Genomic DNA, 17,720 nt, shown 5'->3' with positions numbered 1-17,720 from the left:
CATCTGAAAAATGAGGGTAGCATTGCCTCATGCTTGCAATGAAACTTAAGTGGGCTCTGTGTGTGTGCACTTATCACTTAGAACAGTGCCTGGCACATGGTTAATGCTGTAAGGATTTGTTAAACAAAATGTAAAGATAGAACACAAATGGAGATAGAGGGACAAAGGATTCCCTTGTAAATCTTTGGAGACATTTCTCACTAGCACTGATGAGAATGAGAAGGGCATACTCTTTCTTGGCTTTTATTCTAATGCAGTCATCATTTAGGAGAAACAGCTTTCCTCCAAATAACTGAAGGCCAAAGACAATTCAACCCAGATACCACTGTTTTCTTTTGATGCTAATCCTGTGGGGAACTTTCTTCTTTTGAAGAATGTCCAGCATGCAGTGTCCTGTGGGGAAATAACATTTCTTCTCAGAACAACTTGACCCTACACCTGGCAAAGACAAAGCCAGGACTATTAAACTGAAGAAGCACATACTTGGGAATGGTTCTAAGCTATGAAGGACAGAAAACTCCATTCCCATCTAGAATCTTCCTGATCCTCATACTTTCTGAACTCAGTTCATTCTATTAATCAAAAATGATTAATGTCAGTCAGGAATTTCTGCAAATAAATTGAAAACTACAAGCATTCCAGAAACCCATATCATCTTTTTTTAAAAGATTTTTTAGAATTTATTCAAGAGGATGCATGAGAGGGAGGCGGGGGAGAGAGAGAGAGAGAGAGCGAGCGTGTGAGCACAGGGAGGGGCAGATGGAGAGGGAGAATCTGATGCAGATTCCCTACTGACACAGAGCCTGAACACCTGATTCTGAGATCATGACCTGAGCCAAAACCAAGGGTCCATGGCTCAACCCACAGAGCCACCCATATCATCATAATTGGAGCTTTGACACATGTATGTACAATCCAGAAAATAGGGAAAACGTGAGTCAAGGCAGAGAAGAAACCTGGTAAAGGCAGTCCAAGCTACCAGCATGATGTGCTCATCATGTATCATTTTTTTCTCAATAAATCAATGAGGTGGCCACCACTACTGCTTTTTCCTAAAGTTAGGGATTTAATGTCTCATCAAGGTCACACAGCAATTAATTATGTGGCTCACATTGTGAGGCCCAAGCTGCAGTGGAAATTACATGGGAACGGGAAGTTTCCATTACAGTTCTCCTCCTCTCCAGGCTCATAATCATAGGCTGGGCATGCTCCTCTGGGGCACATATGGTCTGGAGAATACTTTCTTGACTCAAGACTAGGGATTTAGGTGGTGTTCAATGAGTAGCCAAGTAAATACAACTTCTTCCCACTTGCCTTATTCCCATTCACCTCTTGGTACACTTATGTAGAGGCTTGTTTTACTTAGGAGTAGGTTCAGAACTATTTTTGAAATGGACATTGTTATTCAGGAAAAAATTCTCAGGAACCAAATATTTCCTTTCAAAATTTTTATTTGAGCAAAGGAAAAAAATGTACTTTATATAAGATTTAGAAAAATCAACACTGATAACAGAATAAAATAACAGTATGACCATAATTATATAATTTACTTATATGTTACATTAATTGTCATTTTCTGGTATATTATGTTTGTATTTCAAAAGAATTGAAATTATATACTTGCTGAAAGATTTGATGGCCACAGAAACTAATCATTTCTTAATGGTAGTTAAGGCAAAGAAATAATAATAATTTCTTAGTTTTGAGATGTTTAAGGACCAAAATATTCTGTTGCCCCTTGAAAAAGTGTCTGTTTTCAAGCCTAATAGTTGAATCAAGTAAAAATTGACAATGATGATTTTCAAAATTAAAAAACCTTACATATCGTATAGTGACAGTATAGGAATATATATATATATATATATATATATTCTCCAATGTACTCTCCAAAGTATATATGTGATAATTTATCTATGGCCTATGGATTTTACCTTATTTCATGACACATGTCACTGTTCATGTATACTGGGCACATAGCAAGTATGCAATAATTAAACTGAAGTGAATTGACCAACATCACTAATTATACCATTCCTAACAACGTGACATGATATTTTGTTTCAGCCTTTTGGTGATACGATGGGATATGACATCATATTCAAATATGTCAGGTCCTTGGAAGAAATAGTAGTGTCCTAAAAATAAAAACATATTGAATAGTTTAATTCACTTGCATTTCTTAAAAAAAAAAAAAAAAACACAGATCTGTGCTTTTGTAGATTACCTATATTAGACCAAATTTTAAAGATGATCTATATTAGACATTTGAGAATAAAAACGTTAGGCCCCTGCACTCAGTATGCTGCCTCAGGATATCTATTTACTGCCCAACATTTCACCACTAAATATCTTCATTAATTTAATTGAGAAGATTGGTCTTAAAAGCTGACTATTAAGATGTGACCATTTTTGAAAAGTCACACTCAAGGTGGAGAACTCAAAGTGTGAGGGAAGAAATTGGAGCCAGGTGGGGCACATAGAGGCCTTGATGGAGAAGTAAGAAGCAATTCCCTTGCTATTCCCATGGCAATGGGAATAAAAACAAAATGCCTTGGTCCAACCAACAGTTTGCTTCAGATGACCTTGCCTGAAGATATTCTCAACATAAATGCCAACATTCTCAAGTTTTTCTTATCTCACCCTTAGCCCTAGTCCACATGAGCCCATGCAGTGTGGGAGGGGCTACAAGGAAGGTACAAAATGTAAGGCATAAAAAAGTATGTGAGGCCAGCTTGCCTGAGTCTTGCCATATGCTCTCTCACAGATGCTGTGCAGCTTGACATGGTCAGACATTCTAGAGACTCAAGATGCATGGAATCATATGCTCCCACCAACTAGACCACCCTAGAAATAAACTGTGTACACAACTCATTCTTTGAGCCCACCTATTCTAACCCTAGCAGACTATGAATTTTCCCTCAGGGGCCCTATGGAGAACTGCTGGGTCCTGTTCTGTACTTATTTTGGTCCCCATTCTCTGACTTTGAAGGCTTTATAATCTTCAGTGTTTTAAAAAGGGATTTCCAGTATCTCCATGGCTTCCTGATCTACTTACTGTTATAATAGTAGACTGCATCAATTGTAGGTCTAATTCCTGGGAAGTATTTGGTAATCAATTTGGGATAACCAGGGTCCATGAATTGTGTCTTCTCATCATACCTGAGCAAAGAAATAATCAGTAGGACCTCCATCAAAAACTGTATTTCATGATGAGGAGTTTTATATTTTATGACACAAACCACAAGACCTACCTATTCTCTCTTGAAAGGCTTTTCCTGAAAAGGCAACTTCTTCAGTTGCACTGAGAAGAAAACCAAGGACCTAAACAGTCTAGTGATTTATTCCATGTCCCTACAGGACTCAGACTCTAGGTGTCCTGAGTTCTGGTCAGGAACTTTCCCCATTGCTGTACAATGCCTCCACCCGTGCCTGGTCCTGCCTTGTAGAGCCCAACTGTCAAATTTCCTATAGGTGAAGACCTTACAGGATTTGCTGCCACTCAGAAGATGGTTTCCTCATTTTGTCTCCTTGGGTCAAGTGGTTCTAAAAAGTATCTGAAGAGTACACTCCTCAGACTGTATCAATCCTGGGTCTCATATGTCTAAGCCACTGTTCTCCAATGTACTTCTACTGTGATTAATGACGTGACATTTTACTTAAAGTGTTCCTTTAAAAAACACATTATGTGTTATCTCATATCAGAATCCCAAAATTTAGGGAAGAGAAGTAGGATGACAGTAATAGTCCAGATCTATGCTCCCTTGATACCTCTCCTAGGAAGGTCAGGGATCCTTGGGAATTTACATAGAAAACCTACCTACTGAAAACCCCATTCCCTGCCTGTTTCATGAATTTTAGGAGTCACCATACCAATCATTAAAGCTCACCTCCAAAATTGATTATCTACAAAGAAGTAGGTCTTATAGAGAAATGGGTTAAAAACAGCTGCATCAATTTTTTTCACAGAGTCAGGAAAGCCCAAAGAATGTATGTTCTTCGGATAGTGTGGCTGTGGTCTCATATTGCTAATTAACCAGTACTTATCATCTGTGAAGAGAAAGAGAAAGCATGCACTGGAATCATACAAAAAGAATAATAGAAATACTGACTCACTACAAACAACATAATTCTGTACCCATAGTTCCAAAACATATTGCTCCTTGTTCTTGAACATGGTTTATGTCCAATGGTTCTGTATTTTTTCATAATATCATGATCTTATATTGGACAAACTTTTCCTGAAATCTTTACACATTACCTAGGTATTTAAGCTATTTTTTTAGCTCATAGTTCAGACTTTCCATTAATTAAATCTGGAGGGCTTTTCTCTATGTTTATAAAAATTAGTAGTATTTCCTTCATTTATTCTCTTCCATAAACTTGACTCAGTAGCAAACTAAACATTAGAGTTACCTTTAAAAAGAAAAACTTGATTTCTGGCTCCAATTTCATAAGCAGCTTGAATGCCAGATGGTAAGGTTGGCCACAAAGAAGAAATTAAAGTAACACTGTTCTTTGGACTCTCTGGATGCCTCCACCACAAGAATCTGATGAAAAACATTTAACACATGTTAAAAATCACTATAGACTCAAGAACCACCAATGTTCGTTCACTGGGAAAGACTGTGAAATGGCTTAATGTTTTTATCCAATGTCTTCACATCTTGCTCCATGGATGTCTTGATAGGAGCACCACAAGGAATAGATATTAATAGATTCTTTGGTAATAACACTGATTTTAATAGGCAAGCCACCATATGGAAATACCCTGACACTTGAAATCAAGAGATCTGGGTTCTAAACTATACCTACAATTCCTTCACCAGTTTATAAAAGAATTTATTTATCTCAAATGTCTCAGTTTTTGAATCTCAAAAATGAAGAATAATGAGACTAAAGATCAATGACAAGAAGAAAACTGGAAAAAAACCCATAAGCATGGAGACTGAATAATGTGCTGCTAAACAATCAATGAAGAAATGAAGAAATCAAAAAAGAAATAAAAATAACTTAAGACATATGAAAATGAAAACATAACATTCTAAAATCTTGGGGCTACTATAAAAAAGTTCTAAGAGGGAAGTTCATAGTGACATAGGCCTACCTCAAAAAATAAGATAAATCTCAAATACATAATCTTTTTTAAAAGATTTTATCTATCTATTTGACAGAGAGAGAGAGAGAGAGTGAGTGAATGCAAGAGTAGGGGGAGTGGCAGAGGGAATAGAGATGTAGTCTCCCTACTGAGCAGGGAGCCCAACATGGGGCTCAAACCCAGGATTCCAGAATCATGACCCAAACTGAAGGCAGACACCCAACTGAGCCATCCAGGAGCCCCTCAAATAAATAATCTAAACTTACAGCTGAGGAAACTAGAAAAAGAACAAAGGTCGAAGTTAAAAGAAGGAAATAATAAAGATTGGAGTGGAAATAATTTGAAAAAAAAAGACTAAAAAAATATTTTCAAGATTGGTGAAGCTAAGAGTTTGTTATTTCAAAAGATAAACAAGATTGGTAAGCCTTTATCCAGATTCATCAAGAAAAAAGAGAGAGGACTCAAATAAATAAATTCATAAATACAAAAGAAGTTACAATTGATTTCACAGAAATACAAAGGATCATAGAAGACTATGACTACAATTACATGTGAATAAATTGGACAACCAAAACAAGTGGATATAAATTCCCCAAATCATGCAATCTTCTAAGACTGAATCATGAAGATAGAAAATTTGAACAGACCCGTTATTAGAAATGAAATTGAATCAGTAATCAAAAACTCCCAGCAAATAAAAATCTAAGACCAGTCAGTTTCACAGGTGAATTCTACCGAATAAAAAAGACTTAATCTTTACTCTTCTCAAATTATTCCAGAAGAAGAAGAAGAAGAAGAAGAAGAAGAAGAAGAAGAAGAAGAAGAAATGTTCCCAAACTCATTCTATAAGGCCAGCATTATCCTGATACCAAAACCAGACAAAGACACCACAAAAGAAATTATAGGTCAATATCCCTGATGGACATGGATGCAGAAATTCTCAACAAAATATTGGCAAACCAAATTCAATGATACATTAAAAGGATCATATACCACTATCAAGGGGGATTTTATTCTAGGGATGCAAGGGTGGTTCAATATCCACAAATCATTGCAGTATACCACATTAACAAAATGAAGGATAAAAATTATGATTATTTTAATAGACATGGAACAAGAATTTGACAAAATTTATCATCCATTCATGATAAAAAAAAAAAAACCTCTCATTAAAATTATTATAGAGGGACCAAACTTCAACATAATGAAGACCAGGTATGGCAAACCCACCACTTACTTCATACTCAATGGTGAAAAGCTGAAGGCTTTTCCTTTAAGATCAGGAGCAAGACAAGGAAGTCTACCCTTGCCACTTTTATGGAATCTACTGTCAGAAGTCCTAGCCACAGTAATCAGATGAGAAAAGAATAAAAGGCATCCAAATTGGAAAGGGAAAAGCAAAACTGTTGCTATTTGCCGATGAAATGGTACTATAATTAGAAAACCCTTAAGACTCCACCAAAAAACTAGTGAACTAAGTAAAGATGCAGGATATAAAATCAATATACAAATCTGTTGTATTTCTATACATTAATATCAAACTATCTGAAGAAATTAATAAAACAATCCCATTTATAATTGCATCAGAAAAATAAAATACCTAGAAATGAATTTTACCAAGGAGGTGGACAACCTGGACTTTGAAAACTATAAGGCGCTGATGAAAGAAAACTGAAGAAGACACAAATAAATGGAAATATACATGCTCATGGACTGCAAGAAGCAACATTGTTAGAATATCCATACTATCCAAATCAATTTTCAGATTCAGTGTAATCCCTATCAAAATACCAATAGGATTTTTTTTTTTTTTTACAGAACTGGAACAAAGAATCCTAAAATTTGTATGGCCCAGGAAAGATTCCAAAGCAATCTTGAGAAAGAACAAAGCTGGAGGTAATATGCTCCCAGATTTCAAACTTTACTACACAGCTAAATTAATCAAAACAGTATGGTATTAGCAGAACAACAGTCACATAGATCAACAGAAAAGAATAAAAAGCCCAGAAATAAACTCAAACTTAAATGGTCAGCTAATTTATGACAAAGGATCTGAGAACAGGGAAAAGACGTCTCTTCAATAAATGGTATTGGGGAAACTGGAGAGCTACATGCAGAAGAATCCAATTGGACCACTTTCTTACACCATACACAAGAATAAACTCAAAATGAATTAAAGATTAAAATGTAGAAACCTGAAACCATTACATTTCTAGAAGAAAATATAGGCAGTGAGCTCTCTGACACTGGCTTCAGAGATTAGGCTGCCACCACCAGCTGTGCACACAGCATACACGTTGCACCACAAAGGGGACCACAAGAGTCTTCTAGCTTCTGCTCTGCTAAAAGTCAAATACAAAAGTTTTGATGAGCAAATGTTCCCAGACCCCTGGTTGCTGGGACTACCCCTCAGGAGGGTCACAGGCACCTCCCCTATCCTAAGCTGTTGGCCCCAGCCATCTCCCTACAGACCAAGGCAGGAGCTGCCCTGACCAGCAGAGCTCAGCCCTGCTTCCACTTCTGTCTTGCCTCATCCAAAAATTAGCTAAACTGGGGGACTTCAGGACTGGATCATATTCCCCTACTCTGATGACCCAGCAAAGCCTCGGGGACCCCAAGCTCTGTTTCTGGGGCCCCCATCATTGCCGTTCCATGGGGGAGGCACATGCATCCCAGCAAATATGAGCAGCGTAGCCTTGGTCACAATCAAGAGGGCAGATCTAAATGTAAGCCTGAATTTTTTTTTTTAAGAACAGCATTAAATGTCTCTTTCTAAAAAAAAAGAAAGAAAGAAAGAAAGAAAGAAAGAAAGGAAGGAAGGAAGAAACAGATGTGGTATGAAACAGTCCCCGTGACTCAGAAGACCTGGAACTTAATATGGCCTTATATTTGGGTTTAGTAAAGGATGGTTGGTAAAAACTTTTCCATATCCACTGAAGCCCAATCAAGAGTAAAAGCAGAAAGGAGTAGAAATGATGTAGAACACTGAAAAATTTCTTTTCTTTTTTCTTTCTTTCTTTCTTTCTTCCTTTCTTTCTTTCTTTCTTTCTTTCTTTCTTTCTTTCTTTCTTTCTTTCTTTCTTTCTTTCTTCTTTCTTTCTTATCCATCCCCTCAGACAAGGACAACAAAAGCAAAAATAAACAAGTGGGAGGGACTACATCAAACTATAAAGCTCTGTACAGCAAAGGAAACCATGAACAAAATGAAAAGGCAAACAATCTAATGGAAGAAGATATTTGCAAGAGATATATCTAATAAAAGATTCACATCCAAAATATATAAGGAACTCATACAACTCAATATTTAAAAAAATCAAACAATCTGACAAAAAATAGGCAGACAACCTGCACAGATATTTTTCCAGAGAAGACATACAGCCAATAGATGCATGAAAAATGCTCAGTATCACTAACAATCAGGAAATGCATATCAAAACCATAAGAAGAGATCACCTGACACCTGTTGGAATGGCTAGGATAAAAAAAAAAAAAAGAAAGAAATAGCAAGTGTTGGTGAGGATGTGGAAAGAAGGAAACCCTTGTGCACTGTTGGTGGGAATGCAAACTGGTGCAGCCACTTGTGAAAAACCATATGGAGGTTCCTCAAGAAGTCAATTATAGAAATACCATATGATCCAGCAATTCCACTTCTAGGTACCCATCCAAAGCAAACAAAACACTAGCTGGGAAAGACATATGTACCCTTATGCTCATTGGAGCATTATTTACAATACCCAACATACGGTTACAATGTAAATGTCCATCAACAGATGAATAGATAAAGAAGATGTGGTAATAAAGAATGGAATCTTGCCATAGTGACAACATGGATGGACCTAGAGCATATTACGCTAAGTGCAATAAGTCAGAGAAAGAAATTTCATATGATTTCACTTAAATGCGAAATCTAAAAAAAACAAAACCCAAAAAACAAATGAACAAACAACAGAACAGACTCATAGAGAACAAACTGATGGTTATCAGCAAGAAGAAGATGGGAGGATAGACAAAATAAGTGAAAAGGATTAAGTACAAACTTCAGTTGTGTAGTAAGACACAGGCATGTAATATACAGCACAGAGAATATAGTCAGTAATGTTGTAACAACTCTGTATGGTGACAGATGGAACTGGACTTATTTTGGTGACTCCTTCATAATATATATAAATATCAAATTACTGTGCTGTACACCTGAAACAATATTGCATGTTAATTATTCTTCAATCTAAAAAATGGAGAATATTTGTCACATATACCAAATACTAATCTTCTCCATGCCCCAACCCTCCAATATCTCCTTCAATCTGTGCTCTAAGTTATTCTGGAATTCCTTTCTCTATAATCAAGAACCATCAAGACTTTTAAATAGGTACTGTCTCACCTGTAGTCCTAGACAACCATTTTCACCTGTGATTAAAGTAGTCTGGCTTTACTTCCTGCCTGGTCTTTCCTCACCCCAGATTCTTTTTGCAAATCCATTTTTTTTAACCTATCAGCCTTCTTATCAAACACAAATATAATCACACCACCCTCACCCTTCAAAACCTTCAGGCCATCTACTTCCTATAGAAGTGAGTCCCAGTCTCTCCTTAATTTTCATTTACTTCATTTTCCATCATCTCCCACCAATCTCTGACAAAACATTCTAAAAATCCTAGGACAGAGCCTTTAATATTGGTTAGATATGAAGATGATTTTACCTGTCTTTAAAGAAAAATATTTTATTTCCTACTGTAGTAACAGCATCAAAACTCAAATTGGAGTCACAGTTGGCTGATTCTGTACCATCTGTATTTGATGAGAGTTGGGTTTTTTCTGGACCTCCTGAAAATACATTTCAAGAAGCATGAGGGGAAAAAATATGCATATTAGCTGCTACAGGGAAGAACCATTCTTTTTCAAACATTCCGTTAAAAAATAAATAAATAATAAAACATTCAGTTTTCTAGATGAAAAATGCATAAAAAGCAATTTATGCTTCCTATCAGACTCACAGGAAGCATACAATAAAGATCTTTCCCCCTCACGGTCTCAATGTCACGTCATGGAGGAGAAAAATCTGATCACTCTAGTTTTCCTATTCCAGGCAGATTATTTCTCTGCATGCCTTCTTCAAAGACAACGGTGTACTGGACAGAAAGACCAAATCTGAGACCGGAAGTCTCAGATTCTGCCCCTGTCATGGGATTAGCATACTGGGTCTCCTGTGCTTTTCTGTAAAATGAAGGTAATATATGTGCTGCCTCCCTCATAGGGTTTTCATGAGGCTCAAGACAAAAGACAGATGTTACGGTTTTATTCAAATATAGTTACTATGAGACTCTTCATAAGAGTATCTTTGTAAGGCAAAACAGTAAAGAAATTCAACTCACCATAGAGAGATTGAATGCCGTGTATATCATCAGCAGAGAGGTGAAAGGTGTTGGGGTTAACATAACTGTAAGTAGGGAACATGATGGCTTTTGGATCACTGGAATGGCCAAGACCCAAGGAATGACCAAGCTCGTGGACAGCAACCAGGAACAAGTTTGTGCCTAAGAGGAAACCAACCAGAAGGGGAAAAGAGCAGTGAAATATGTCTGCATCCAGAGAACAATTATGTAACTGAAATCTGATACAGTGAAAAGGAACCCATTTGGGAATACTTATCTCCTTTCCCTCTGACCCAGGCCTTTCAATGTCGGCATTGCCTACATTATAGGCCAAATAATTCCTTGTGGTTAGGGCTCTCCAGGTGTTTAGAAATCTCTGGGATCACCACTTAAATTCAAGTAGCAAACCCCTCCAGTTTTGACAACCAAAAATCTCTCCAAATGTTGTCAAATGTCCTGCTGTGGACAAAAAGGATCTCAGCACCAGCAGATACCTGACACATATTCTGTTGTGGACATTTCCAGAATAATTTGTAGCTCTGTTTAATTGTTCTCATTGTTCCACATCATTTCTGCTCCTTTCTTCTTTTACTCTTTTTTTTTCTGCTTTTACTCTTGATTGGGCTTCAGTGGACATGGAAAAGTTTTTACCAACCATCCTTTACTAAACCCAGATATAAGGCCATATTAAGTTCCAGGTCTGTGTCACACCACGTCTGTTCCGTATGTGACTTGAAAGGAAGCTACTGCGCTCTCCCTTTACAAATGAGGGCACAGTATCAGCAAGATTAATGGACCAAACTAAATGCTTGAACCAAGGTTCAAATCTAAATTTCTTGGCTCAAAAGCTCATTCTTTTACTGTACATGATTCAAAATGAAATCAAAGTCTATGCTTATGTTGCAGACATATTTATATCTCCAATTACAGTCACACCTGTTCATTTTTTTTCTGTATGTTCTAGAGAATGTACCTTTGTAGGTAACAGAAAGGGGTACATATCAAATTTCTCAGTTTTGAGAAGATTTGAATAGCTCCTGACTGCTATTTTATTTACCTATGTTTTAGTCCAACACCTTCATTTTTGTCTTTTCCTATGGCAAAACCAAAGCTCAGAAAAGCTGACTTTCCCAGGGTCACACCCCACTCAGCTGTGGGGGGTGGTCCTGAGCTACTCTCCAGCACCAGGTGTGAACAATAAGGGAACACTTCTCCTGGGGTGGGGGTTGGGTGTGCTTTAGGAACACAGATCCTCTGAGCATTTCTTCTAACCCAGGAGCTCAGCAGCTAACTCACAGATGCTTTCACTTCTCTCAGAGAATGAGAAAGAAGCAAAGGCTCACTCTGCACTCTGCCTAAAACTGGGGAAAGTAGGAAAAACCTATTACAATTTGACCTAAATCTGAATTTCTCCTACTTTCAATTCCCATAATGCTTTATCTCAGAATCATGGGTTTCTGTGTGTGATCTATTTCCCACTAGATTGTGTGCTCTTCCATGGGGGACACTGGAAGTGTCCTCTTTGTCTTTGTGACCAAACAGCACCCCTATCTGATGTTGTGATAGAAACTCAGCAACCACTGAAAGAACTGTTCATTTAATTTACCGGGTCAAAAGTGGGCAGACAGTCAGCACTTTAAGTTATAATTTTAATAAGTAATTTAGCTTTTTGAAAGCACAGAATTGTACCAAGTGAAAATAAGGCAACACAGACAGGTGGAAACTACACACTAGGTTAAAATAAGAGAGCTAAGAAATGCTCATTCTGTCCCAGCTTCTCCAAGAGCTAGCTGCTAACCTTTTTTTGCTCTTAATTTCCTCTCTCCATAAATATCTGTATTAAATTATTTTTCTAAAGTCCTTTAGAATTCTAAAACATTCTGTGAGGCTAACCAACCCAAGTCTACCATGTCAGATGAAAAGACTATACACCCAAAATAACCTTGGATGAAATTAACACATGACCAGCTAAGGCTTTGCAGCTCAATGTGGACCTAATTCTGTATAGCTTGTCTTTTGATGATGCAAAACTCCTCTTCTCAATCAAGAATTTAATAAGCCTTAGGCCACGTGTCAGACTAAAACAAATAGCCTTTCTGGTCTATGAAAACACTGCCATCTGAGGTATGCAATATACAGAGAAGGGGGTGCTGAGTAGAGCCCATCTTGAAGACTTTCCATTTACTTTCCACATGAGCTAGTCATAATCTAGAATTTCCCCTGGAAATATTAGTAAGGCTTGTGATATGAGGGTTTGAATTTTCCAATGGATAGTGATTCCTTCAAACAGGGGAGACTAGTTATTTCTCTCCCCCCACTGTCTGAGAGGGATAGTGAATTATAGCCTCCTCTGTGAATACACACAAGGCATTGTCAGATGATCCCCTGGACATTCTGTTGTTCTGACCTCGGAACCTCAAGAGACCATATGACCATATAATCTTGTGTTTTGCTACAAGGATTTCTAAATTTTCTGCACTATAACTTCATCATTCTGTGTCACTATAAATCTAAGAAAGTGTCAGTTTATAATGGATCATGCAGACAACCCCTACCCTAGCATTGCTGGCATACCCATCCTTAGTATCTGTGTTTGCATGAGTTTATGGACCACTTGGCAAAAACTGACTAAATTATAGTTTTTACCTTTCTAAACTATGGCTTTTAGGGTTCTTGAGTTCACACTAATGAACTAGCTCATCCTCAGGATTCTTAAAACTGATCTTTAAGATAACCTAGCTCAGTATCCTCAACTTATAGAGGGTGAAATTGAGACAAAGTGTTACATTTTATTTAGTGACACATTTTAATCAGAATGAGTCTTTCTACCCTCTAATCATTTTCAGAATACATCCTTTCAAAAGTGGGATGTAATTTAGAATCTGTAAAGGGTTTTTCATGTGTAGTGATTTTTTTTTCTTTGCTTTTTGTTTGGTTTTGGTTTTAGGGTTTTTTAGTGGTTTCTTTTCTTACCTCTGTAGGTTTTAGTCCAGATTTCAGCCTCATCAAAATGCGTGTCTCCCCCGATCCCAGGTCCAGGTCCAAAAGCATGGGCTATGACGCCACCTCTGCCATCAAAAGGGTTGAAGTCTCCATGAGCTTTGTAAAAGGAAGGAAAATCAGTCCTTCACATGCTATAGGTCATGCCAACAATACAGATGAAATAAGTCTATGTTATTTACCTCCAGATGCAAAAAATATCATAATATCAGCCTCTCCTGAATTAACCTTGCTGAATTTCAGGGGGGTCACATTACTCCATACTTGAAAAGCTTTCCGGATGACAGAGTCAACATCTTCAGGCTGCATGTCAGGAGTGTAGTTATTTATTCTTTACCAGCAAAACAACGAAGAGAGAACAATATATTAAAGCCATGTGTTAATTCTTTTATTGTGATACTTCATTTTTGCCTGCATTGGTGGAAGAGGATTCATTTCATAGATCGATAGTCTAGATAATAAAAACCTGCATCACTAGCTACAGAATTGTGTATCCTTAGGCAGCTTCCTCCTGAAAAGGACTCTAATTGGATCTCTTCTCATTTACAATGTATGGGTTTTCTTTGTGAAGGATTTACATTCATAGAAGCTTATGCCTTTTGCCTCTGCTCCCAGACCTCTGCATTTATCCATTTTGACCATCCTATAAAATGTTCTCGTGTCTCTTATTTATTATAGATTTAATTTCATTCTCTTTTTATTTGCAGCCTTTCTACTCTGCTCTGGGCTGACAAGCCAAACAACTCTTCCTTGAGTGAACAATCCCCCCTTCTAGAAAGAATGAATATCAACACAGGGGAAATGCTAACAACTGAGGGAGGCTTCTTATCTGCTTCCAGACTTGGGGCTCTCTCTGAGTGGTTCAGGTTTCTGGGCGTCAGACCTATGGGAAGGTAGAAAAGTGCACAGCTACAATGTTACCTGTAGGTAATTAAATGTTTCTTCCATACTGGTCTCCCTTGCATCCTCGAGAAGTGCTGAACATCAGGCAGTCCGCATCGAGGCATGTGCATCATATCCAGAGTAGATGCATCCAGTTTCCCAGTTACTTTTAGCCCTAAGAACTGCTGCATCTCCTGGATTTTATCCTCCATTAAGTTCCCATTAACTCCCATTTGTGTCTTTGGGATTCTGTCCATCACAAAACCGTAAAATTTTTCCAGGTACCTCTGAAAAAAATGTATTTAGTTGTAGTACATGGAGGGGTTTCTGATGGAGCTCTGTATGTTTGACTCAACTCACATTGACACCAACTCACATTGGTGCTTCTGAACCATGTATCAGAAAATTAATTATACGGAGAAAAAAATCTTAATTCTCTTTGCCGTTAAGGTGAGCCCCAAACTATTACCAATATTGATTACTGGAAGCCCACTGGAAACATGTTTATGTCTCTACCCCTTTGACCTTGTCTCTATCTGTTAAAATATATTTCAGTATCTAGCATATCATGGCATCAAGTAAACAGCAAAACCTTTATTGTCAGGATACATAAATTATCAATTTAAGTTGGGATAAAATTTTCCTGCTTAAGAATCCAATGCTCGGGCAGCCTGGGTGGCTCAGTGGTTTAGGGCTGCCTTCAGCCCAGGGTGTGATCCTGGAGACCCAGAATTGAGTCCCATGTTGGGCTCTCTGCATGGAGCCTGCTTCTCCCTCTGCCTGTGTCTCTGCCTCTCTCTCTGTCTCTCTGTCTCTCTCTCTCTCTCTGTCTCTCATGAATGAATAAATAAATAAAATCTTAAAAAAAAAAAAAAAGAATCCAATGCTTAGCACAACGGACAACCCTGGCAAATGCAAAGTTGAAAGAGTTTTAGAGAATGGGGAGATTGTCCAAACTTATATAATTAGGGAAAAGAAACAAATGGAAAATATCTAATTTTTAAAACATGTTCATGAAGAAATATCTGGGATGTCTGAAAGTAAAAAGTATTCTTGAATCATCATGGTAGGCTGAAGTGGTTACATAACCAAGCCATTGCTCAAATCTCAGATTATTAAATAGCATTAAATGATTATTGTAAAATATTGAACAGAAGTAGAACTCCAATTATTTTGAACTAACTCTCCTCAGCCAAAGCTTTTTAGTAAAAGGGACAAGTTCATCCACCAATTTTATAACATGGTTTCAAAAACCAATGCCTTTCCTACATTCATCTTTGGCAAAGAAAAATACAGTGTTCAGAGCAAATAGCCTCCTAAACCAGTTTTCAACTGGTACTTTTCAAGATAAAACTAGTCAATGCAACAAATTTTATAGACAAAATCAGGCTGGGTAAATACTCTAAGTGTCAATACTTACCTGAGCGTATGTCTCATTATTTTCTTCAGAGTTGATAGAGTTAGTCAGTGGAACAGGTCTGGAAGCAGTGACCTGTAGGACAGTTTCAATTGGAGACTTTTATAACACTCCTTCAAAAACAATATCACTTTCTTACATTCTCTTTGGCAAAGAAACAATATCACTTTCTTACATTCTCTTTGGCAAAGTAGCTGTGCACTTTTCTAGCCCTTTCTACAGGGCTAGAAGCAAGTAGTCTCCTAAACTAGTTTTCAGCTAGTACTTTTCAAGATAAAACTGGTCAATGCAATAAATTTTAAAGACAAAAATCAAGCTGGGTAAATACTCTAGTGTCAATACTTACTTGACTGGATGCCACATCATTTTCTTTAGAGCTTGCAGAGTTGGTCAGAGGAATGGTACCCGAAGCAGTGACCTGCAGGATCAGTACCAACAGAAGAAACTTCATTCTAAAGTTGCGAATGGCTCAACTCAACCTACCCAGTTCCTTCTCAGTACAAAGTTCCTCAAATGTCCTTACTTATATAGTCCTTAGGCCATGTTCTGTGAATATGAAATCCTTCGAGTGACTCACAGTTGATATCATCCCTTGATTTATCTCAAAAACACGCAAACACAAGCACAGATCTTTTTCTAGGACCACAATGGGTCAATAAGCACCAAACTCATCATTCAACAACTCAGAGGATTCTATTATATCCTTCAAAATAAATAAGCCCTGTAGAATAACACATTAGGTGAGAAACACTACACACTGAAAATGTAACAGTAACTTAAAATGTATGTTTAGAAAATTCAGTATCTGAATTTTTACTATAATAATTTCCTTATATTTACTGTAGGTGAAATAAGCTTTTTCAAGAAACAAAATTAAAAATGTCAAATGAATAAAATAAAGTAGAAGAATCCTCTCCAAGCTGACTCTAGCTCCCTAGCGAACTGTGATATATAGAGACTTGAAGTTTAACATAGAAAAGTCTATAACATCCTGATGCTTTGATGTCTGCTTTATGTGTTGTGCAAGCTTAGATCCTCTGCTAACTTATGCCCGATCCCAACTGTGTACGTGGGTCGAGATTCCAGAGGCCACGTCCCATACCTCCCTAATAGGCTGGAGTTGGCATCCTAATGTCAACACTTCAACTGTGGAAGATAGGAAAGGTTTGCCTCTGAAATCTACCTCCCTGTATGCTCAGCTTCCTTTCCCTTGGTCTGGTTGCTCTGTTCACACAGGATCTGCTTGTCAGTCACAGAGAATGTTTAGAGACAAAAACATCTGAAAATCCAGCATAAATCACACAGGTAGACGTGGGAGCTGGGGGGGCTGTCTCTCAAATCTGTGCGGGTCATCTCATAGAGGGGCCACCGGTGGTGGGTTAGGATTCAGTCACTGCTGTGACCCACCTCTCCCCCAACCCCCTGGGAACTGCCAGCTGCTCCCAGCCTTTCCCTGAGGCTGGCATTCCAGAAAATCAAGGAGGCACTTGTAGGAGTATTGTAGCTGGTTGGCATCCTCCCTCTGGCTCTGCCCTTTTCAAGCTCTGTGACTTGACCTCTAGGATCTTCAGATATTCCATTTGAAAATGAGGATAATGATCTTTGCCTCCTTAGGCTTTTGAGATGATGAAACGAGACATGTATTATAAATGTGAGCACGTACCATACATGCTCACAAATATTCATTTCATTTCTTGGCCCAAAAGGAGTGTCATGCAGCTTATGGTTGCAACCAAGTATGGCTCTAGGATCCATGAAGGGGAAGATCATGTAGAAGTATTGTGTAGTAATTCTGTCAGATACTGAATTTAATTCAAGAATCATAAAAGAAGCATAGTGGTTTGGCTAGAAAGCAGGAAAAAGTGGGATTTGTCAGAAAATATGGGTCGGGCTGGTTCTCTACCAGCAGAATGTTGCTCCATTAGAGTGGAGTCTGTCTGCCTTGCTCACCACT

The 17,720-nt window shown here is 37.8% G+C and overlaps 1 protein-coding gene across 1 annotated transcript; it reads right to left on the bottom strand.

Moving 5' to 3' along the window:
- Nucleotides 1-1,890: 1,890 nt before the first annotated feature.
- On the bottom strand, nt 1,891-16,265 carry MMP12 (matrix metallopeptidase 12). Its single transcript, XM_072732046.1, has 11 exons — nt 16,113-16,265; nt 15,770-15,841; nt 14,389-14,636; nt 13,650-13,798; nt 13,441-13,566; nt 10,468-10,629; nt 9,796-9,919; nt 4,414-4,547; nt 3,888-4,047; nt 3,056-3,159; nt 1,891-2,135 (listed from the first exon to the last, which is right to left on the bottom strand). The coding sequence occupies exons 1-11, from the start codon at nt 16,215-16,217 to the stop codon at nt 2,035-2,037; spliced, it is 1,485 nt and encodes a 494-aa protein (XP_072588147.1). The 5' UTR covers nt 16,218-16,265; the 3' UTR covers nt 1,891-2,034.
- Between the last annotated feature and the right edge of the window lie 1,455 nt (nt 16,266-17,720).

This window comes from Vulpes vulpes, chromosome 12, assembly GCF_048418805.1.
Source record: "Vulpes vulpes isolate BD-2025 chromosome 12, VulVul3, whole genome shotgun sequence".
NCBI classification, from domain to species: Eukaryota; Metazoa; Chordata; class Mammalia; order Carnivora; family Canidae; genus Vulpes; species Vulpes vulpes.
This window is presented reverse-complemented; position numbering and strand designations above follow the sequence as displayed.

Bases quoted from the DNA above. Each gene is read 5' to 3' on its own strand.
- MMP12 (XM_072732046.1), bottom strand. From the start codon at position 16,217: ATGAAGTTTCTTCTGTTGGTACTGATCCTGCAGGTCACTGCTTCGGGT. The intron at 13,567-13,649 runs GTAAATAACATA...CCTTTTACAAAG, and splicing joins GATATTTTTTGCATCTGGAG to CTCATGGAGACTTCAACCCT. The intron at 4,048-4,413 runs GTAACTCTAATG...TTCTCTTCACAG, and splicing joins TCAAGTTTTTCTTTTTAAAG to ATGATAAGTACTGGTTAATT.